At 46.0% G+C, this 24,844-nt stretch overlaps 1 protein-coding gene across 1 annotated transcript; it reads left to right on the top strand.

Annotated features, from left to right (window-relative positions):
* The first annotated feature begins 95 nt into the window (after window positions 1-95).
* On the top strand, window positions 96-21,235 carry LOC119658198. Its single transcript, XM_038065464.1, has 3 exons — window positions 96-243; window positions 14,777-15,871; window positions 21,150-21,235. Exons 1-3 carry the CDS (start codon window positions 96-98, stop codon window positions 21,233-21,235), a joined length of 1,329 nt encoding a protein of 442 aa, XP_037921392.1.
* The last annotated feature ends 3,609 nt before the right edge of the window (window positions 21,236-24,844 follow it).

The following is a 24,844-nucleotide window of genomic DNA, read 5'->3' on the forward strand; positions in this document are numbered from 1 at the left end:
CAGTCCTTAAAAAAGAATAAAACCCAAAGTCTAGTGTAGGCTTTAACAACAAACGGCTTAGGATGCAAAGCCACAAAGCAGTAACATATCAGTAAATGACTAAGGACACAGCCATTCAAGCTCATCATCCGGTATCAAACATCAGTTTCCTGAATTCAGCCAAAGACACATCCATTCAAGCCCATCATTCACTACTAAACATCAGTTCCCCTAATCCAACCAACCAATTAGTCAAACTTGACAGTAAACTCTAGAAAATATTGAAGTAAATTAGTATAGTATATATATATATATATATTATAATATAAAATAAGTGGCAACACCAGGTGAAAGTGCAGCTCAATTTACAGGGCTTGAAAATAAAAAAAAGTGAACTATCATTAAATCAATGTACAGCCTCTCCTGATGAGGATAACCCTCCAGTTTCTGAACTTTCAGTGAATTTATCCTTCGAGGATATACTTCGTGAACCTAGTAGACTTGACGAATTTTCAAATTCTAACAAAAGTTATTTCATGGCAGGCTTTTGCAACTAGGAATCTGTGGAACCTCAAAAACAAACGAAAATTCGTGGAGAAGCACAATTTGTAGTAGATAAACATCCTTCAGTCAATTGGCACCAGATTAAATTGATATTATTTATTTATAATATTGGCTATGCGGTTTCGATCGCAGGGCAGAGGCGATCTCATCAGAACGCTGCCTGAGCGCCTCTACCCTGCGGAGCAGCGTGACCGAAAGCGGCAACAGGTGGCATTTGGCTCATTTATATTTAATTCAAAACCCGCCAAGGGTATGAATTACAACGACCGAAATCGCATTTGTTAGAACCTACAACTGGTTCGAGCCAATAAAAATGAAAATTTTGTTTTGGGATCAGCTTGTCCAGAGCTCACCATCTACTTGGTGGCGGGCTGCACATATTTGAGAACCAGTTGTATGTTCTAACAAATTTGATAGAGATCAAACCAGGTGTACTGTGCAATATCCTAATCCAGCTAACAATACCCAAGCTTACGACGCAATTAGGCGGACTATTAACATTCACGAACCTGACAACCTCGGAGGAAACTTATCAAATCAACAAGCAAAATATGAATTACCAATAATCCCTATCACAATTAAGGGGGTCATCCCATGTCAAGGCCGTTTTTTTGCTTTTTTCAGAATTTTTTTGTGAAGAACTGGATAAAGATACAAATACGAATTTTTCACCATAGATTTATTAATATCTTGAGCGTGCATAATAATTTTTCCAGCCCGATCGCATAGTTCGTTATTGAAATACAGAGCACCTTATGCACCCATCCCCAAAAAAAAAGTGTTTTTCTTCTGCCACGCTAGAGGACGCTATGGACATCTTAAATAAAAAAAGCAAACGCCATTTTAACGTCAAGACTTAACTACAGTCCGCAAACTAGGATTATTAAAAAATATTAAAAGCTAAATTTTTGGCGCCGTGTTGAACTTTTTTTTGTGAATTTTGGTGTTTTTTTAAGGCTTCTTTAATGAATAAAAAAAAACTACTGAATGAATCACAATTATCCTAGTTTGCGGACCGTAGAAATATGTTCTGAATAAGTCCTGAAAATTTCAAAGAATTTCGTTGGGTAGATTTTAGGCTATGATGGCAGCCGATTTTCAATATGCAGTTTCGAGAAAAACGCATTTAAAAAGTAGAATGCGATTTTCATCCATAAAACCTTAACTGACCATTAATCTGCTATACCTAATCCATAAACCTTGGTTTTCTTAAAGAAACACATGTACAGCATTGGCTTCAATTCTTGCCCTTTTAGCGAAGTCTTTCGAACGTCCTTCGAACCGACAAATACGATCTTTATTACGGCGATCAACATAAATCTGGTATGTGACTTACCACGTGTTCCAAACGATAATTTCCGAACTACTCCGAATATCAAAAAATCGCTTTACCCATATATTCTATACTATATATAGAAACAATTGATTCCAAAAAAAATTCGATTCCGCGAATCTGACACACGGGATGACCCCCTTAATAAACAAGTCGGAATCCCATAGATATTATTCTCACCCTAAACAAACTGCCTATTTCCGAATACTGTACATAGTGTATTGACGAATTGATATGGAATGCTGACGTTACATACGTTGTAAAATGCACGAAATTCACTACAAATGGCAAAGTTTCATCCTCCATAACTTTGTTAATAACAGTTAAATGTTCTTCAAACTTCAAACCAAATTGTGTCTTACAGTGCACGAACTAAGGTTAGCCGCACTTACATTTTCCATTTTTGAGAAAAAAACAAAAGATTTTTATGTTTCCTTTTTTTATAATGTTATTAGAGACTATTTCAATTCATATTACAAAAAGATTTGTTCAAAAAAAATTCTAGGTGTTGTTTCTTTGCAGGTTTTTCGATTTTTTTACATACTGCAAGTGTGAACTAAGGTCAGCCGCACTTACTGTTTCGGATGAAAAAAAAATAATTTTCGTATTGGTTTTCGATCAATACTTGGTCCATTTGCCTCTGGCATCATGTAAAGCAATGATTCGGCGCGGAAGACTGTCATACAGTGATCGGATTTTGTCATAAGGGATGTTTGCCCAGGCCACTCTGATAGCTTCTTTGAGTTCATTGCTTTTCGTGCCAAAATCGACCATACGTTCTCGATAATCTTCATATCTCAAGCTCAAAATAAGCCAAAGTTGATCTGGCCACATGTATTGGTGTATTGTCTTACTGAAATTGTCAGTTCAGACCAGCACATTCGAAGCCATACGCTGGGAAAGAGGCATGTTTTTAAGGTTTTTTTTGTAAAACAAAACCTTATTAAAATCGATTCAATGTCTGTCTGTGTCTGTTACAGGCACTTTTCCCAAAAATGGCTATAGCGATTGACACGAAATTTGGTGAGAAGGTGGGACCTGTGGACCCCCAGACATGCAACGACCGATATCCTCCTACGTTGGGATTTTTTCACCAAATATAATCGTGTGGGGTATCAAATGAAAGGTCTCGATTACTACTTTTCGAAGCCGGTCTTAGTTTTGAGATTTGTTAAAAAGGCGGGGAGTGGGAGGAGTGCAAAATGATGATTTCTTTAACGGACCCATTATCAGAAACTACTTAAATGAAAAATCATGAAGCTGCCTCTATACGGTGCCCAGGCCTCAAAATACTCTTCATATCGATATCTGTTCAAATTAAGTTAATAATAGTATATTATCATATTTTTGGGAAAATTGAGTAAAACCTCCTTTAAATTTATCTCAGAGTTATAAAGGTTGGTAGTAGTATAAAATATAATATGAAGCATATTATCCCCAAGTTTGATAAAAATCATACTATTAGTAAGTTACAGTAGCTCACAGTTGTCTTTACCGTGTAAATTTACAACCCGAAGTACTAAATCTGACATACATATTCTTAACGAGCTACGTACAAATGGGATAGTTTTACACTCAAATATACTCACACAGGCGGCCTGGTCTGATTATGCTTCAGGTTAAAGTTGCATAATTAGGCAAGTCCTCACACGACCTCCGCGTGGTGGCCGCTGGAAACCGTCTTCGGGCGGGCCAAGAGTGTGTAGGGCCGGGCTGGGGTAGGCTCATCCAACTGACGAGGATCTGCTTGTCTGCTGGTCATGTGTTAGGGGCAAGTAGATCTGGCGGGGGGATGGACTGAAGCAACAGCCCGGGGATCGTCCTCCCTGCACCGGAGAAGGTGCTAATAGGACCCCAAGCCAAGGTGGAACAGCATACGCCGAGGGCTGCGTGGCCAATGGGGAGCTTGGTCTTTAGTATGCGAACTCTGAATACCTTGGGCACCTTCAGTTTCAAATAAGACCCTTACCCTGGTGGCCGGGCCAGCCAGGGTGGACATTCTTCCCGGACTACTCGTGGGACCAAGACATGGACTCAATTAATAAAAAAACCAAAACGACGATAGAAGAGGAGGCGATGATGCCAGGCGCATCATCGGAGGACGAGCTGCTAGCCTCCAGCCAGGAGACAGTGGCCGTCGAGAGCAGTACACTCGGTGCCAGCCGTAGCACCGTTGTGCTGAAACCAACCGCAGGGACCTCCCGGAGCGAGGCGCCAGGCGGACTAGTGGCTTCCAGCCTGGAACCCACTGCCGTCAGGCTGGGTGTAGCGAGTACCAGACATAGTACTCCTGACCCGAAGCCCTCAGCATCGGGGGATCCCTCGAAAGCGAAAACCGACAAGAATGCCGGTCGCCGGAAACCGGCTAAGAAGCGAAGGTCCACGGGTGTCCTGCTCAAAAGCCAGCACCAGAAGGCCATGCATATTCTCGGCAAGATTGCCAACAATAAGGAGGCCGGTACTGTCGACGAGCGGGATGAAAAAGACCTTGCTAAATACCAGGCGATTGTTGATGAATACAACAGCAAACGCCGGGCTGACGAGCAGAAGGCGAAGCCCATCGCTTTAAAACGCAACCGATCTAAAGACGAGGTCGAACAAGATAAGAAGCGGAGCAGAGTGGGCAAGAGCGCAGACGCCAAGCAACATACGGAGGAAATTGTACAGCAACCGTCAGCCGGCGGGCCACGTACTGCGAAGCCCTTCAGCGATGTGACCAGGAGTCACTTACCTGTGGCGCTGGCAGATGGCAATTCTGCTAGCGGTAAACTAACGCTGGAGGTGTGGACCAGTGTTGAGGCTAGGCTGTCGGGCATGGTCTATGAACATCTCATGGAAACCGGAGGCAAACACCCGGGACTCACTCCCCACTTTGATTCATCTCAGGTGGTCCGTGGGTTCCACGTAATAGCTTGCACGGACCAGTTCTCTAAGGACTTTCTCGGCTCGTGCGTCGCTAAGATCAGCGACGCTTGGGAGGGCGTTAAGCTCAAGATTATCCCTTATGACGAGATTCCCAGGAGACCGGTCGCTCGCATTTGGTTGTCGAAGATCCGCATGGAGAAGGACAAGCTGGTCCATTTCCTGCGCCTTCACAACCCCGGGATCCCCATGGACGACTGGGTTGTTATAAAGGAGGAGGAACCTCAGATAAACAGCCAGCCCGTACTACTCCGCATAAACGAAGAGTGCCTGGAAGCACTAAAAAAGGCTGATTATAAAGTGTGGTTCGGAGTCAGGAACGCCAAAGTAAAAGTGTTCCGCTCTGTAAAACCGGACGACGACCTTGACCCAATCGACGCCGCCAACGAGCTGTTGGAGGAGATGACGATCGACGGTCCGACGGGGGCTGACAAACCCCCCACGCAAGCAGATCATGCTGAGGGTAACGCAGGTAAATCTGCAGCACTCGAAGTGTGCCTCGGCTAATCTGCTCGTCTTTCTCTTAGAGGAAGACATCGACATCGCATTAATACAGGAGCCCTGGGTCGGAAGCGACCGAACCATCAAAGGGCTCCAAAGCAAATATTTTAATTTATTCCACAGCACGGGAGACGCTGATCAGGCTAAACCTAGAGCATGTATTCTTGCGAGGAAGAGTCTGCACGCTTTCCTGTGCCCGGACCTGAGTTCCAATGACCTAGTTGTGGTCAAGCTGGAGCAGGGGGGGGGGGCAGAGAACGTGTATATTTCCTCGGTGTAAATGGCTCACGAGCGATCAGCTCCGCCAGAAGAACTACAACATCTGACGAACACCATAACACCAAAGAAAGCCAATACGCTTTGGGGCAGCTCCGAAATCAACGAAAGAGGTGAGTCATTCTTTGATTTTATTATTACTTCAAATCTATCGGTGTGTAACAGGGGCAGTACACCAACCTTTCATTTCCCCTGCTTGGAGAACTGTGACGGTTGGGAGGAGGTCCTTGATATCACCCTAATAACCGACAACGGGATTCTTAGGGTGGAGGACTGGAGAGTGTCTGACCAGAGATCCTTCTCTGACCACAGTTGGATACTCTTCAGTCTAGATCTCGCCGCAGAGGTCTCCAAGCCCTTTAGAGACCCCAGGAGGATCGACTGGAGAAAGTTTGGTCAGGTAATTAAGAACAAACTCTCCGGTGCACAAATTGGTAGGATTGGCACGACAGACGAACTGGAGTCAAAGGTCGGGGCTCTGGAGAAGGCTTTTGATACCGCCTTCAAAGTCTCGTGCCCTGCTAAGTACAGCAAAAAGACCCTGCCACCGTGGTGGAACGAAGATCTCTCTAGTCTCAGGAAGCTGACCAGAGAAATCTTCAACATCTGCTACAGGCAAAAATACTGGCAGCCATACAAGGACTGCCTAAAGAAGTACAAGTCGGCTATCAGGACCGCCAAGAGACGGTCTTGGCTAGACTATTGTCAGAACATTGAAAGCACTAGTGAATCCGCGAGGCTCAATAAGATTCTGTCCAAGGAACATAAGAGTCCATCCTTCCTTAAAAAGTCGGAAGGCTCCTGGACGGAATCTTCTAGTGAAACCTTGGAGCTGCTGGTGCAAACGCACTTTCCCTCCAGCGAGGAGGACTGTGAGTCAGAACCTCGCTTGGAGGGTTTGCGGCAACCCCAGCTGTCCGAGACTATCAAATCGGTAATTACCGGGGATAGGATCGGCTGGGCTATAAACAGCTTCTCCGCATACAAATCTCCAGGCCCAGATGGCATAATGCCAGTCATGCTACAGAAGCAGCAGGAAAGGGTTGTGCCGTGGCTTGTTGAGATTTACCGAAACTGCATCACTTTAGGATACGTACCGCAGTCCTGGAGGCGCGCACGGGTGGTTTTCATACCGAAAGCGGGCAGGCGAGGTCATGAGCCCGCGAAGGACTTTCGGCCAATCAGCCTGACCTCTTTCGTGCTGAGACCCTAGAACGCGTCCTGGACATTCACTTAAGGACGATTATGGAGAGAACGCCTTTCTCTAAGTCCCAGCATGCCTACCTCAACGGAAAATCCACAGAAACCGCCCTCCACGAGGTAATTGGCACGGTTGAGCGGTCGCTGCAGTACAAGCAGTATACCCTTGCTGCCTTCTTGGATATAGAAGGAGCTTTCAACAACGTCAGTACCAACGCCATCAAGGAAGCCTTGACCGGTATTGGATTGGAGGGGTATCTCACGCATTGGATTATATCCACGCTGAGTACCAGGATAATCCAGTCCGATCTGGGAGGCAACCACTTAACCAGAGCTGTGAACAGAGGCACGCCCCAGGGTGGTACTATCTCACCGGTGCTCTGGTTAATAGTAATGGACAAAATTTTACGTACATTGGACAGCAGCGGGGTGAAAGTGGTGGCGTATGCCGACGACTTGGTGATATTAGTATCAGGGATGTTTCTGTCCATTATGAGCGACATCATGGAAGGAGCGTTGCGAAAGGTGTGGCTGTGGGCCGCAAGATGCGGACTCAGCATAAACGCAACCAAAACGCAACTGATGCTATTCACCACCAAGACAAGGATACCTGAATTCCATCTACCACGGCTGAATGAACAAAGATTGGTTCTTTCCTCTAATGTAAAGTATCTGGGTGTAATCCTGGATCCTAAGCTAAATTGGAGGTTGAACATACAACTGAGAGTTAAGAAGGCCTGTATAGCCTTCCATGCCTGTAAGAGAACCTTTGCCAAGAAATGGGGTCTCCGGCCGAGGATGGTTCTCTGGATGTACACCGCTGTAGTGCGTCCGATCCTGACGTACGGATCTATTGTATGGTGGCAGGCTTTGAAGAAGAAATACAATAGAACGAAGCTTAATAGGATTCAAAGAACCGCGTGTGCAGGTGCTACGGGGGCTCTGCAGTCCTGCCCGGCAGATGCTCTCAATGTATTACTGCATCTCCTCCCCCTTGACCTCCACATCAAATATGTTGCAGCGTGCAGTGCCGTCAGACTACGTGAGTCCGGATGTTGGACAGCGAAGTCCTACGGCCACAGCAACATTCTAGATGAAATACCTCGAGAAATCTGGGCATCCCCCACGGACTATGTCACACGCAAGCTGAACTTCACGAGAAACTTTGCTGTGGACCTTCCAATCAGGGCAAAGTGGAAGACCGGCGGCGTGTTGCAAGACTATGACACGGCATTTTTTACGGACGGATCAAAGATGGCCTATGGAGTCGGCGCGGGGGTTTTCTCGAATACACACGGTGTATCCAAGTCGTATGGTCTCCCAGGTTTCGCTCGTGTATTCCAGGCGGAAGTACTGGCGATATTGGAAGTCTGTCGATGGCTGGAGCGTGATTCCCAAGCGTAACATAGCCATTCTGACCGACAGCCAAGCGGCCATCAAGGCCTTGTACTCAACGACGACATCTTCCCGGTTGGTGGGGCAGTGCAGAGACACGCTCTGGACGGCATGCTCAAGATCACTCTCCTCTGGGTTCCCGGATATAGGAACATAGAGGGGAACATAGACGGATTGGCCAGGCAAGGCTCTGCTCTTGGCAGTCCCTCGGGGAATACAGTCGGTGTTCCGCTGGCGGCTGTCGGGGGCCGAGTCTACTCGCACTGCCTAGCAGCCGCGGGCCTGAGATGGCGAAGGCTTACAAGCTGTGCCAAATCAAGGAGAATTTGGCCCGCTTACAACATAGCCCGATCACGAGAGCTCCTGTGCCAGACGCGTGCAAATGCATTCAAGATTACGGCGGTCTGCACGGGGCACTGGCCCATAGGGGACCATGCCGCTAGGCTCGGCTTACCCTACAACTCGCATTGCCGAAGCTGCGGAGAAGGAAGGGGAAACCCTCATGCACTTTCTCTGCGATTGCCCGGCTCTGGCTCGAGTCAGGCTGAGGACACTGGGTAAACCATTCTTTGGGGACCTCAGTGAGATTTCTAGCTGCAGGGTCGGAGAGCTGCTTTCCTTCGTGAATGCTACGGGCTGGCTCTGAAGATCCGAGCCAGCTGGACTCTGCTTCCCTGTTCCTATAACAACAGTCACGGTCTTAGGAGTTTGTGGCATCAAAACGGCGCACCAAAGCGCTCATTCGGCTCCTCGGAGCGGCCACTGATACCTACCTACCCCATACTCACACAAGAAGCAAACATACCTGAAGCGCCCAGCTGTCGGTTTCCCGAATTGTTTAAATAGCCAATAGCACCCCATACCATTACTGAGCCACCGCCGGATTGACGCTTACTGAAAATTTTTTCTTCGGTACGTAAATCGTGACAATAATAGGCAAAACCATCTATGCCATTCGTCCAAAAAAATAATATCCTGTCATTCTTTTGTCCAATGAATGTGATCCAGGGCGAACTTCTTACGGCCTTCAATATTGTTTGAAGTTAACATAGGCTTGCGCATCATTTTTTAAGGTTTTGTGTAAAAGAAATCCTTATTAAAATCGATTCAATGTGTCTGTCACACGTACTTTTGTGGACAGATGGGAACTATGAAATCCCACGCATACAGCGAGTGGCATAAATTTAGGTGGTAAAGGGGGGCTCCCCATACATGTAAAGGGAGGATTCAAAAATTTTTTTCACCGAATATAGTCGGGTGGGGTATCAAATGAAAGGTCTCATTTTGTATTTTCCGAAACTGACATTAGTTTTGGCGTGAATTGCAAAGTGCGTGAGTAAGGAGTGTAAATGTATACACTTAAAGTGAGACAGGACTCATTTTCAGAATTTACCCAACCTAAAAATCCCAAAAAAAAAACACGGTGGTGCGCTTCGATGAAATCTAGGCTTCAAAATATGGCCCATTCCGATATCTGCTCAAATAAACTTACTAATAGTACATTTTCAGCTTTTAAAAATTGATTAAAAAACTCCCCTTAGTTCATCCTAGGTGTTAGTACACAGTACATTTTGCACCGACATAGAGGACAGCCTCGTACATACACATGCCATGGCAATGACAGCAACCTGCCCAGAACTGAGCGATTTAAATATCTCGGGTCAATGCTATCAGCCAATCAGTCAGTGTCGAGCGTCCGAGACGATCGAACATGTTGTCAAGTGTTTATATCGCAGTGATGTTAGCAGAGTCATAAACCAGACCACTCCAGATAAGAAAAATGAAACGACAACGACAAATAGAGATAAATTTGAGACGCGAGAATCAATTTTCTGATTAGGCTTAAAATGCGTATGAGCAGAAAGATGCATTTTAATGAGTCGACGCGTGTTCAAGCGATTTCACCGGATTTTCTCCAGCAGCCGCATCTTTGGAGCTAGCCCCATGAAACCCAGTCTGCCTGCGCATTTAACCTCTTCCGTCGTTACATCACATGCTATGCAAATGGCCTGTTTGGACATCACGAGATTCTTTTCCGCCTTTGCATCAGCATGTTACATACCAAATGGTATATTTGGCCTCGACATGACTTTCTTCCGTGTCAGCAGTTCGCAGCGCAACAGCAGGTGTCGATTTGTCGCCGACAACCAAATTTATAATAACAAACAAGTGTTATTGTGTTGTGTACAAGAACACTTTCAAAGCAATGTGTAAACACGGAAGGGTCAAACATAGGTGATTTTAAGAATAACGTTACTTTTACTTTGGAGTTGTGAACAAGCCTCTGAACAGAGCTAAAGGGTTCTATCCGAGAACACTTTACGCGCGGGAATTACTTTAAAATCGCTTTTGAGATTAATTAAGTAAAAATTATTAATAAGAGTGAAATAGAATATTGTGATTAGAAAATAAAGGTATGTTGAAGTGGAGTCGCGAGTGTTCTCATTTACTTAAGCCATACAAATCAAGTAAGTATTCTTTCTAACCCCTTTAGTGTTTTCTGTTTCAGTGGTGTTTGATTACCCCATCGTTCCGAAGTTAGGTTTCGGAAACCCGGAACGAGAGCAACCACGGTCCTCTAGTAAAACATCCAGGTGCTAGTGCGCGAGCTTGGCCAACGCCGAGCAGGGTAGTTCACTGGAAGAGGCCGTTAGGAGAATGCTGAAACAGCTGGTCCGTCGAGCCGGATACGATCCAAAGTAAGTTTTTAAATAAAATTACTATTATAAAAATAATTTCTCTTGTGAAAAAATATATATAAAGTGCGGGAAATTATAGTGATTGTGTTTCGTTTACACAACATAAAACACTACTTGAACGTCAACGTTGGTGTGCATTGTTTTTTGTGTTGTTGATCCGTGGGCGCGTTCAAACCCAAGGCAAAGTCCTTATAGTGTTGCGCCTCCCACGTTTCTCGAACGACACTCTATCATCGTTAGTGTGAATTTTTGTGGTGTTGTTGATCCGTGGGCGCGTTCAAACCCAAGGCAAAGTCCTTTTAGTGTTGCGCCTCCCACGTTTCTCTAACGACACTCTATCAACGTTGGTGTGATTTTTTGTAGTGTTGTTGATCCGTGGGCGCGTTCAGACCCAAGGCAAAGTCCTTATAGTGTTGCGCCTCCCACGTTTCTCGAACGACACTCTAACATCGTTGGTGTGAATTTTTGTGGTGTTGTTGATCCGTGGGCGCGTTCAAACCCAAGGCAAAGTCCTTTTAGTGTTGCGCCTCCCACGTTTCTCTAACGACACTCTATCATCGTTGGTGTGAATTTTTGTGGTGTTGTTGATCCGTGGGCGCGTTCAAACCCAAGGCAAAGTCCTTATAGTGTTGCGCCTCCCACGTTTCTCAAACGACACTCTAACATCGTTGGTGTGTATTTTTATTATTGTTGTTGTTACGTGGGCGCGTTCAGACCAAAGGAAAGATCCTTATAGTGTTGCGCCTCCCACGTATTTTGTGTGTCGTTCATATACACTGTCCGTACCAAACGGAAATATTTAATTCAATTAAGTGACAACCAGTTGAAATAGAACCAAAAATGGAGATCCAGGAGATCATTGAAGCTCAGCAAAAGCGGGTTTTGAAAGTTGAAGAGGTTCGCGAGACGCTATGCAAACTGCGGCAGGAAAAGCGAACTAAGGAACGCTTTGAAACCGCGTGGAGTGAGGTCCGGCAGATCTATTTAGAGTTCATTGCAGAACATAAACGGCTTCTATTATTGAATCCCTCGGCAGATTTAATATATTTTCGAGAGAATAAGCTGGGACTCATGCAATCAGTTTATTTGAAAACAAAGGAGTTCGTTGAGAGAGTTCATCCCTCTCTTATCCCTGAGGAGAGACAAACAGAGGTCGACCCGTTAACTTTGGGACCAGTTAGGGAGCAAGTCCCTAAACTCCCGCCAGTGACTCAAAATTATGTAGATCCCGGTGAAGGAAGTTCGAGTAGGGGGGCCGTCCCAAGACAAGTTGAAACAGGGTTATTAGAACGAGACTTGGGCATAGACGTCAACGACAGACTCCAAGGTGAAGCGACAGCTAGGGATCTGCCCAGGAGTTCAAGCAGATGTGAAGTTGCATTTGGAGGGGCATGGGGGGCCTGTGATAAGGATAGACAAAATTATCCAACGTGGGGAGACGAACCGCGTACATCTAATCTTGGGCCCTTCCCCACCCATCTACGACAGGACTATTTATTAGACCCTAGTCAGCCTCGCCCAGAATATTTGCGGACTCCTGGACCAAACCGCTCAGAATTCTTCTTAGATCCCAGCCAGACCCGACCAAACCATTTTGGTCCTTCGAGCCATTTTTCCCCTTGGAACTCAGGATATCGTTTTAGACCCGCCCCACCCATCCCAGATATTCCAATATTCAGTGGGGACATCAGTCAATACGAACCATTCAAAAGCCTCTTTAACTCTGTATACGATGGTTCTGAAATCGGTTTTGCGGAGCGCTTAATGATGCTTCAGAGCAAGTTAAGAGGCGATGCAAAACGTGTAATCGACCATTTAGGGATATACGGAGAGAATTACCAACAAGCATGGGTTCTTCTTGACCGAAGGTACAGTAATCGTCGGGCCTTAATAGAAAAGGAAATTCAGGCGTTAGTTGACTTACCTCAGATAAACCAAAGGGAGGCTAGATCGCTGGGAAGAGCATTGGATACCATGCGTTCCGCAGTTCAGAACCTACGGAAAGCAGGATTCAATGCAGATGAAGGTATTCCATTCATTCCGTTCGTCCTGACGAGGAAAATGGATATGACAACTCGGAGGGAGTTCGACTTAACGTTACGAGATCCAAAAATGCCCGTTACGATAGACGACATCGACCAATTTCTAGAAAATAGATATGTGGTCATGTCCCCCGGTTGGGATGGTCTAAGTGGGATATCCAAGGTGGAGGATCTTGGGAATAAGAGAAAAACCCAGAAGGAGATAGCCTTGGTCTCCAAGTCGGATGGTGAAAAGAGAAACTGGATTAAATGCTTCTTATGTATGGGGAAGCACTTCACAGCCCAGTGTCCTCAATTCATTGAAAGTACCGACAAGGAGAAACTGCTCCGCCGTTATCATATTTGCATTTACTGTCTCTCTCACAAATATATCAGGGGGGAAGCGTGCAATAAACGCAAGAATCTCCAATGCGAAATATGCAAAGGGCAACATCTTACTGCCATGCATCCGTGCAAAGGGGATAACCCGTCTTCTGCTGTTCATCATGCCAAAAATTCGACAGCATTGTCATGGTCCGGAACCGTTCTTCCAACAGCTGTCGTTAAGCTAGAGGCAAGAGAAGGACATGCCTTTCCAGTTCGGTGTTTGATCGATCAAGGCAGTCAGAGCAGCTATATAACCGAAGATCTAGTACAGAAACTTCGGTTAAAAAAGAAAAAGATCAACATCGAAATTTCAGGGGTAGGTGGTGTGTCAGCAGGGAAAGTGTCAGCGGTTGTGTGTCTCACCCTTAAATTGGACGATGGTTCCGAGGTCAGCACTAAAGCGTTAGTAGTCAGACGGGTAACTAAAGGTTCCCTTCCACAAGTACCGCCGCAAGTAAAGGCATTGTTTCAAGGGAAGAAGTTGGCGGATCCCGTAACGGAACATGCATCTCACGTTCCAGTTTTATTAGGGTCTAGTATCCTTCCACAACTTTTCGTGAATGGAGTAGAAACCGTAGATAGTTTCCTGCTCCAGAACACGAAATTGGGATGGATTGTGTCTGGTCCGGCGGAATCCTCGGTATCGAAGTTCACCTCAACACATGTCACAATCAAGGAATGGGAACAGGACTTAAGGGCTTTTTGGGATATGCCCCTAAGTAGAGATGAATCTAGTCGGATAGATGACGAAATTTGTGAGGACCTATTCGTAAAGGGTCATTACCGAGAGAACGATGGCCGATACGTGGTACCGACCCCGTGGCGACAAGATAATATTAAACTAGGAAACTCGTACCACAAGGCTGTGCAGCACTATCTCGGTCAGGAGAAAAGGTGGTTGAAAAACAAAGACCACAAGCTCAAATCGGATGAGTTTATGGAAGAATATTTTAATTTGGACCACATGGCTGAAGTTCCAAAGGATCATCAATCTGACACTAGCGGCGAAGTATATTATATCCCGTATTTAAGCGTGGTTCGCCAAGAGGCCACGTCGACGAAATTGCGGAATGTCTTCAATGCTTCCAGTCCGACATCAAATGGTGTGAGCCTTAACGAGATGATCCATCCCGGTCCAAAGTTGCAAAACCATATTTTCAACATTGTCACTAGAATACGCAGGTTTGCGTATGTATACTCTAGTGACATTACTAAGATGTATCGGCAGATACTTTTGAGACCAGAGGATCAGATCAGGCTTAGGATTCTCTGGCGGGCAAAGCCTGAAGAACCGATAAGAGAGTTTTACTTGAAAACGGTGACCTACGGGTTAGACTGTGCACCTTGGCAAGCAATTCGAACACTCCACCAGGTGGCAGACGACAATGCTCCTGATGAGGAGATCAACTGGATCATCAAGAACGCGTTCTATATGGATGATCTGTTATACGGGGCGTCCAGTATAAAAGAAGCTCAAGACGTCATCCGAAAAATCACAGAAACTCTAGGGAAAGGCAAACTTCCGCTAACGAAGTGGGCGACGAATTGCCCAGAAGTTCTAAAATATATTGACGAAAGTCACCGAATTAGTTCATACGTTGAGGTTGACAAGGCAGATAAGGATCTTAAGATCCTTGGCCTACACTATAGTCCTATTGATGACTGTTTCCTGTACAGTATCAAGCCAATTTTAAATGTTAGGTATACCAAACGAAGAATGCTTAGTATAGCTGCTTCTATTTTCGATCCTATTGGTTGGCTGCTTCCAGTTGTAATGAAACTGAGAATAGAAATTCAACATCTATGGCAGGAAGGTTACGACTGGGATGACATTATTCAGGAACCGTTCCGAAAGCAACTTGAAAATGTGTTCTCGTCCTTAGAATACCTGAATGAAATTCGGGTTCCACGTTGGAGTGGGCACACCTCCAAGGATGAAAAGATGGAGCTAGTAGGCTTCAGCGATGCATCCGGTGATGGTTACGCCGCGGTCATCTATAGTCGACGCAAAATTGAGACGGGTTGCCTCGTGCGGTTGATCGCAGCCCGAGGGCGTGTCACGCCTTTAAAGACACGATCGAGTATAAGCTCCAAAGCATGCACGATCCCTAAACTCGAGTTGGAAAGTGTAGTCCTATTAACGGAATTGTTCAACGACGTCCGTAAAAACCTAGGGACTAGCCCAGTAAAATTCACGGCGTATACCGATTCCGAGGTGGCTCTCTGCTGGATTCGGAGTCGGAAGGATATCGAAAACAAATTGGTTAAGCGACGAGTAGCCGCGATCCATAAGTATTTGTCACCCACAGATATCCACCACGTGAGGTCAAGTCATAACCCTGCAGATTGTGCATCTAGGGGCATGTGTCCCCGGAAATTTGTAGCTCACAAGTTGTGGTTCCATGGACCGCAATTCTTGCAAGGGGAACTCCCTCGCACGGAGGTCGTCGGTTCTGGTGCTGAAACAGTGACTCATCTAGCAGAAGTTGCTTCCGAGCCTACGCCTGATCCAGATTTCATTCAGCGATTCTCAAGTTTACCTCGATTGATAAACACAATCGCGAGATGCCGTCGATGGAGATCGGGAACTTCCGGTACGTTCTCAGCTCAGGAGTTGAAGCAAGCGGAGTGGGCAGTCGTCAGGTATCAACAAAAACTACTCTTCGGGAGGCAAATTTTCAGAATTCAGAAGGGATTGAATATCGAGAAAAACCATTGGCTGTCCACGCTAAACCCCTTTGTCGATCAGGTATCTGGGGTTCTCCGAGTGGGAGGAAGATTAGAGCAGGCGCTCATCCCGTTTGAGCAGAAACACCCTATAATTCTCGGGAAGTGTCACCTAGCTGACCTCATAATTCAACATGTTCATAAGTTTCACCAACATTGTGGAACAGGACTCACAATGGCTATCATCCGAGAAAGATATTACATTCCAGCGTTGCAGCAGAGAGTGAAGAAGTGGATTAGGGGATGCGTTAGGTGCGTTCGAATGCGAGGAGCCACTATAATCCCGAAAATGGCAGACCTTCCTCCCGAGCGAATCAGGTCATCCGCTGTTTTTGAAAATGTGGGAACCGATCTGTGCGGACCATTTCAAATAAAAGCATCAAATTTACGGACCACAAAATCTATGAAGGTCTACATAGTGGTCTTCGTATGTATGTCTACTAAAGCGATACATTTAGAGCTCTGTACGGATCTTACCACAAATGCATTTTTGGCTGCGTTTCAAAGGTTCGTAAGCCGGCGAGGCCAGCCGAAAATGGTTCGCTCCGACAACGGCACAAACTTAGTAGGGGCTTCCAAAGTGCTCAGGGAAGCCTGGGGAAAGTTGACCAGTGAATGCGAGGAGAGGTTGGCTCAGCGTCAGATCGTATGGCATCATAATCCCCCAAGAGCCAGCCACTACGGAGGGCTATTTGAGGCAGCAGTGGGGAGTCTAAAACGCTACATAAAGCGGATGCCTTCAATTTCCAACCTGACATATGAAAACTTTCAAACTGCCGTCTGCACATGGGAAGCAATATTAAACAGCCGACCATTGTATCCGCTGGCTGATAATAGTCATGACCTACAGGTACTAACTCCTGCACATTTCATCATTCAAAGAAGCCTATTGTCACCTCCGGCTGGGGAAGGTCTAAATGAAAGTCTCCCAGCAACCAAAAAATGGCTTCAGATCCAGGAACTGCAAAAGCATTTCTGGGTCAAATTCGAGACTGACTATTTGGGGTATCTACAGAAGCGGTATAAATGGAAGGCCCCCGGTAGGCAACTGAGGCCAGGTGAACTTGTTCTAATCAAAGAAAGTGGTCACAGGCCATTAGATTGGAAGACCGGGCGAGTGTTAGAAGTTTTTCCAGATCTACAGGGCACCATCCGTCAAGTAAAACTAAAAACTGCTGGTAGGGACAATATACATCGTGCCGTGCATCAGCTCGTTCCCCTTCTTCCAGAAGAGGAAGCTGAGCCCTCTCAAGCGCAGGAAGCAGATGATAATGCGTTAGAACCGGACAAGGTTCCACCTAACATTCCCTCCCGAACGCGAAGCGGAAAAGGATGGAAGCCGTGGTCTCTAGCGCAAGAGGCTACTCTGCTGTGTATATGCCTAATGCCCGCCACAGTGGTGTCCTGGGCAGTGGACCTGGTCTTGGAAACCAGAATTTTGGAATTGGGATTAGTGCAGGTAAAGGCATTTGACCTAAAATATACTATTGCAACCTCAGTAAACCTCACGCGTGATCTCGACACAATGTCGCAACAGTTGGAAAAGTTCCATAGGATATGTGAGCGGCAGATGGTGGAGGAAGTCCAAGAACATTGCAACGAGCTGAAACTTACAAGCGAACTGCAAGTCGCTGATGTTAATCGACGGTTGACCGCTTCTTATAAGGTCAACCGAGTTAGGCGGGCCTTTGGTATAGTCCCCATTTTATCAAGTAGTTTATTGAAAACAGGTGCTAAGTATATCCCAGGTCTCTTAGCGGCGGGGACAGTAGCTTACCTTAGTTACCGACACATAGCTATTCGCGAGGAAGTGAAAGCTCTTAGACATCAACAGACAAAAATCGCAGCGTTAACGTTAAACATCACGGACCTAGAGTACCATCAGGTGGAGAACCAGATAAATCAGCTAATGGAGCAGCAGGGGAAAGAAATGTTAAGGCAGGAGCTGTCGGAGTTCTCCCTAGGAATTAAAACATTAATTAGCGAAATCGTTGCCAAACATGAGCAATTACGAAACATTCGACCTACCAAGGAACTGGCGGCTTTTATAAGCCAGGTTAATAGGGAGGTCCCCGGGGTAGTCCTGCCGAAACAAGATGAGCCAGAAAGAGTGTTCGAGGTTAATCCAGTGTCTGCATGGCTTCAGAATGATCTCGTTACGATCGAATATACAATTCCTCTTGCGTATAAAGAGGAATTTAGACAGGTAGCAGTTATCACCCCTCCAGATTCTAAAAATAACACTTGGGACTTGGGGACAACGATACCATTCCGCATCCTATTCGTTGGGCCCAATGCGGACAAGTTTTTCTTCGAGGAAGAGTCTACAGAGATTCTCCCTCGCGTATATGAGACAAAATTGTTACGCTCTGGACCATCATGTATTAAGGAAATTATACGGGGAGGCCAACAATTAAAGGATTGGTGTTCGACCACGCGGTGGAGCAATGAGACCTACATCGGTCGCATTAGCCCCCATGTTGGAGTGATATTCAAAGGGCAAGTTGATAAAATACCAATCACGTGTAATGACACTCAGTTAGAAATTCGGTTTCCTGTTTCTCTAGTAGAGCTCGACTATTGTACCATGGGCGAGGTCCCCTTCCAGATAAAAGAGATTCCACGAGCCATTACAGTAAACTGGACAAAGGTATATGAAACAGTCACTCCTCGGTTTAATCTTCCATCAACCGAGATCAGTCTCATCCGGGACAACAAGCACCTTATAGCCACATTAAAGAGAGAACTCGATGGAGTAATTAATGACGATAATGTGTTCAAACAATACATTCCCCACGGTTGTACTTTGGCAGGGTTATTAGTAGGGGCCGTTATCGTAGGTATTTGGGTACGGTTAGCCAGAAAGAAGCGAAAGGGGGATGACGATCACCCTACCTTTATAAGCCATCTAGCAACAGCGGATCGGCAGCACGGGAGATGGGGTCAAGAATCGACAAACCCTATAGGTATCATGTCACCCGCAAATTCCTCAGTCTAGAATTCCTGTGTATACATTCCCATGTAAAAAAACAAACCCGTAGTTGGATCCGAAACTGTAATATAAATAAATGAAATTAAATAATAATCACTAATCTTACGTAAAATTCTTGTGTATGAATGGATTGTAAATAAGTGACTAATACAAATTAACAACAGACCGGCGGCAAAAAAGTCACGGTCAAGAACAGTAGCATGGTGTCAAGGTATCAGATTTGTTTTGATTGTTTTTTGTTTTTTGTTATTTTGGGTGACGGTCGCTGGATATGTGTTGTCGTTGAGTGCAAGCAAAAATGAATGCAGACGCGTGCAAAAGTGATTCAATGTCTGGGGCAGCCGGCGCTCTGATTTCAAATGTGCAAAGTCAACGCTTGATGGATCACATTTCTTTACCGTGGTACGTCATCGTGAAACTGAGCTGATGAGGTATTCCCTAGGCATTGAATCGCTTTCGAGTAATTTTGATTACTACGCGTGTAGTTTAATTACTACCAATAGGTAGCACACTTAAGTGCACAATGAGAAAAAAAAAAAAAACGAAATATAAGTAATCTGAGAACAATTAACTGAGAGTAAAAATATTGCAGAAATAGTAAGCAAAAAACGAAATGTGGTGATTTTGTGAAGTATGAATATTTTCTAAATCAACACTAAAATTAACTATAAACACAAAATGCATATGAACATAATGATAACTACATCATATACAAGCAAAATAGCATCCAATTAAACGATTCAAGTTTTCCAGGCGTTTATAAAAAAAAAAAAACGACCAAGTATTTATATTTGTGTAATTATTACATTCTTCATTTTCATCCTCTTGTAACAAAGTCCTAGGGTTAAATAGCCTTTTTTATTATAATTTTTAAAGAGCAGATTCAATTATAAAAGAATAATGAACACAATGAAGAAAATAAGAACGATACATTTAAGAACAAACAAAATTGTGGACCCTTCCGCAAAAAGAAAATTAGGCATAAGCTTTGATATGTATAATACTAACAAGACAATCGACTTCATCGAAAAAAAAAAAAACAACACATCAACACCCGGAAGACAATTCTGCATCAATCGGAGATCTACCAGGGGACTGGCTATTGATGGAAGGGGTTATTAAGGCGCTACGCACTACTTAGGGGTTTCCGTTTTGGGCGCCATCATTTCGATCGTTAGAGGTAGAAGGATGGCCTTACACCCTTAGAATGCAAGCTGGCAACGAGTGACACCAATACAAGAGTTTCCATATCCAGAAACTTGGGACCGTTTGCCAATAGATAACAGTCCAGGTCCAGGCAATTGGACTTTCTTTGCGCGGGAGGATGTTCAAGCGATTTCACCGGATTTTCTCCAGCAGCCGCATCTTTGGAGCTAGCCCCATGAAACCCAGTCTGCCTGCGCATTTAACCTCTTCCGTCGTTACATCACATGCTATGCAAATGGCCTGTTTGGACATCACGAGATTCTTTTCCGCCTTTGCATCAGCATGTTACATACCAAATGGTATATTTGGCCTCGACATGACTTTCTTCCGTGTCAGCAGTTCGCAGCGCAACAGCAGGTGTCGATTTGTCGCCGACAACCAAATTTATAATAACAAACAAGTGTTATTGTGTTGTGTACAAGAACACTTTCAAAGCAATGTGTAAACACGGAAGGGTCAAACATAGGTGATTTTAAGAATAACGTTACTTTTACTTTGGAGTTGTGAACAAGCCTCTGAACAGAGCTAAAGGGTTCTATCCGAGAACACTTTACGCGCGGGAATTACTTTAAAATCGCTTTTGAGATTAATTAAGTAAAAATTATTAATAAGAGTGAAATAGAATATTGTGATTAGAAAATAAAGGTATGTTGAAGTGGAGTCGCGAGTGTTCTCATTTACTTAAGCCATACAAATCAAGTAAGTATTCTTTCTAACCCCTTTAGTGTTTTCTGTTTCAGTGGTGTTTGATTACCCCATCGTTCCGAAGTTAGGTTTCGGGAACCCGGAACGAGAGCAACCACTAGTAAAACATCCAGGTGCTAGTGCGCGAGCTTGGCCAACGCCGAGCAGGGTAGTTCACTGGAAGAGGCCGTTAGGAGAATGCTGAAACAACGCGATAATGTATTTCAGATAGCTCTAATAAGCGTTTCATTTTTCTTATCTAGTCAATAGTTCAAAGGTTGATCTTAAGATAATGTTGTCTACATATAAGGACACCAAAAAGACATGGAACGAGCAGTTGAATTGTTAGAGTTGAGTTTCTCGAAACAAAAATAAAATTATATTAATAAGTAAATCGTGCGTTTTCATTTTCAAGGAAACATATATCTGCAGTGAGTTTTCGTGTGTGTGACATTCTGTCCACAACAAAGCAAAGTGAAAACAATTCAAATAGCGAAGAACAGTGAATAAGCAAGACAATCAGTGGAAAACAAGAACAGTGAACGGAAAGACGATGAGTGAGACCGAGTCAACCGGGTTCACGAAGATGACTCGGAAGAAGCGCAGGAAGGCGACGGACAGCCCGACTGGCGAAACTAAACATGGGAACTCCGACGACGGAATGGAGACCGCGTCGGAGGTTACACTCTCCAGCGACTGCGAGTCCGACTCGCAGACGAGCTCTGATGGGACGATCAAAAGTTCCGTATCCGTAGGCGCGATCTGCGACTCAGTAGCTCTGCGCAAGCAAAACAAGCTGCTACTGAGGCAACTCAAAGAAGCTCGCGAGGAGAACCGGCATCTTGCGACCGTCATCAAGTCGCTGGAAGCCACCATCGCCCGAACCTTCGGGACACCCAGCCCCCGTCCGTCGCCTGCTGCACCAACAGCGACTTCTGAGGTGATGGACACCACCACCGAGGAAGCAGCACCGGCACCACTCGCCCTACCATCCGGGTCAAGCCCGGCAGCGTTCCCGACCCTCGGCGAAGCGAAGAAGCGGCAGCCCGCCGTCGCATCGAAAGAACCACCAACTAAGCTGCAACAGCAGCAACAACAACCAAGACCAGCCACTGCAGCCCTCGGAAAAAAGGAGGTAAGTCGGAAGATTCCTCCGTTAGTGGTAGTCGAAAACGCGGCTACCTTTAAAGACATAAAAACAAATATATCCCGTGCCCTCCCCAACAACTACCTGATAAAGAAATCAGGTAGTTCCCATCAAATCCTCACCAAAACACCGGAGGATTACGCTACCGCAAAGAAGGTCCTCGTGGAGGACAACAATAAGTTCTTCACGTACACGCTCCCATCGGATAAGACGACCAGCCTCATCCTACGAGGCCTCGATTCGACGTTCTCCCCTCAGGAGATCGTCGATGAATTAAAAGCTCAGGGAGTCTCAAGCACCCTGAGCGCGAAATCCTTTGCCACCACCTGGGCAAGGACTAACAACGTGAACCTCGACTTGTGGTTGGTCACCTTTGATGCAACCTTCAACGAGGAGCAGCTGCGCGAGGTGAAAGCCGTACAGCACATGGTTGTTCGTTTCGAACAAATCCATAACAAGCAAGTGCTGCAGTGCAAGAACTGCCAGCGCATCGGACACGCGGCAACCAACTGCCACCTCACCTATAGGTGCGTCAAGTATGATCAACTACACGGCCCTGGCGAATGCGCCAAAACAGTTGAGGAGGCACCGAAATGTGTCAACTGCGGGGGCAATGATCACCCCGCCAACTACCGGAAGTGCCCACGGTTCATCCAGGTGATGGCAAGAAGGAACGCACAAAAACGTGCCCCTCCATCCCGCCCTCTCCCCTCAACTACCTCCGCCCCGCTGGTCGTCCTATCACGAACCCAGCCTTCACCCGTCCGTCCGTGTCCATCGCCGACGCCGCACGAAGCGGAACCTCTCCCCGGACTCCCAACAACGTAGTCCAACCCACCACCATCTCCAATCCAGACTTCCTTGAGTTCGCCAGGAAATCGCAAGAATTCTTGCAAATGTTCAACTCAATGGTCGGTATCTTGGCATCCATTAATGGACGTTAAGATAAATGAGTTGAACATCAACTCAATCATCGGCCGTGCCCGCAGACATGAGTTCGAGGTGTTCCTTGGCGAGCACAAACCCGATATAGTTCTCCTATGTGAAACTAGGTTGAACTATAGATACAATCCTTCCTTTCCCAACTTCAACCTCTTCCGGACTGACCGACCTCAGTCCAATCCTCAAGGCTGGGACACCTGTGGCGGAACGGCCGTCCTCATTTCCGACAAATTCCTTGTCACCCAAATCGACCCACCTTCCAACGCCTTCAGATCCATGGAAATCTCACTGGTCTCCTTCGAATCCCAATCACCCTCGGTCTTCGTAGCCTCTGTATACTGTCCCAACCAATCCCTCGACACCCACGACTTTCTCCGCATCAAATCCTTCTGCGCGTCCCTACACCGCTCTCCCGGTAAACAATTTCCCTTGGTCATAGGTGGAGACCTCAACGCCAGACACCCGTCCTGGTTCGATGCACGGTCGAACCACAACGGGGATCAGCTCCACCTGTTCCTCACAACTTCAAATCCCAACATCAACCTAGCCCATTTCAGTCCGGCACTCCCGACCTTCAACAAATCACACTACCATTCCTACCTAGACCACTTCCTGATTAGCAGCAACCTGGCTGTCATTCCCAACCCTAACACCTTCCCCTTCCTCGAAACAGTCCCCGGCATCAGCGATCTCAATGCCGTTATCCTCAACATAAGACTCCCGGACAGAGTCGTTCGGTCCACCCCACCCTCAGTTCCTGACTTCCAGCGCGCAAACTGGAAACATATCAACCTTGCCCTCAAAACCAAACTTAAACCTCTCCTACTCCCATCCAACCGTACAGTTCCTAACGAATCCATCGACCTGACAGTTCGTCAATACACCGAAGCAATTCGGCAAGTATGCGACGAATTGATCCCTTCCCGACGATATCCTATCCGACATCCAATATAAAAAGACCCTCAGGCGGAGATTATTTAGGAATAGATACTCTCCGCAATCCTCTCACCTCATCACCGAAATCCGCGAAATGGACAAGTCCATTCGCGAACGAATCCTCACCCTAATTACCCAATATCTTCACAACCGCCTCTCCAACACTAAGCTAAACCCTGGCACATACAGGGAACTCAGAAAGACCTGCCCGCGTTTAGGCAAATCAGCCCAACAAAACGCGATCCTTCCCCAAAACATCCCACCCACAGAAAAAGTGAAAGTCCTCGCTGACCACTTCCTGCAAGCACACCACTGCACCCTCCACTTCCGTGAACCAAGTTTCGATAACGAGGTAAACGGAAAAACCTCCCAACTCCTAACCCACCCTTCCTACCTCATTCCACAACCCACACAAAATCCTTCCACCCATGCCCTCGCCGACCCAAGTCAGCGAGAGAATATCCCCCCCATCCACTTTGAATTGTTCCTATCCCCAAGAAAAACCAAAACCCACTAAATCCCGATAGCTACAGGCCTATTTCAATCCTCTCATCCTCCGCCAAAATTTTCGAGCGGATCATCAAAGTCACTATCGACGAGCACTGTGACTCCAATCATTCAATCCCACAATTCCAATTCGCCAACCGCCCCAAACACTCAGTCGAGCATGCTCTACTCGTGCTCAAATCGGACGTCCTCCTCGGCCTCAACCGGAACGCTCGGACCATAGCCTGTCTCCTCGACATGAAGAAGGCTTTCGACTCCGTATGGCAATACGGACTCACATACAAGCCTTCTGAAGTCCTCCAGTTCCATCCGCACCTCTGCAAGCTAATTCTTAGCTTTCTTGATGGGCGGAAATCCCAAGTCCAACTCCGTGAACACCTCTCCTCCCCATATTCTAGCCCGGCTGGCATCCCTCAGGGGTCAGTC

This window comes from Hermetia illucens, chromosome 5 (genome assembly GCF_905115235.1).
Source record: "Hermetia illucens chromosome 5, iHerIll2.2.curated.20191125, whole genome shotgun sequence".
In the NCBI taxonomy this organism is placed as follows: domain Eukaryota; kingdom Metazoa; phylum Arthropoda; class Insecta; order Diptera; family Stratiomyidae; genus Hermetia; species Hermetia illucens.

Bases quoted from the DNA above. Each gene is read 5' to 3' on its own strand.
- LOC119658198 (XM_038065464.1), top strand. From the start codon at position 96: ATGACTAAGGACACAGCCATTCAAGCTCATCATCCGGTATCAAACATC. The intron at 244-14,776 runs GTAAACTCTAGA...GAAAAATCACAG, and splicing joins CCAATTAGTCAAACTTGACA to AAACTCTAGGGAAAGGCAAA. The intron at 15,872-21,149 runs GTACGTTCTCAG...TTTCTTATCTAG, and splicing joins ATGGAGATCGGGAACTTCCG to TCAATAGTTCAAAGGTTGAT.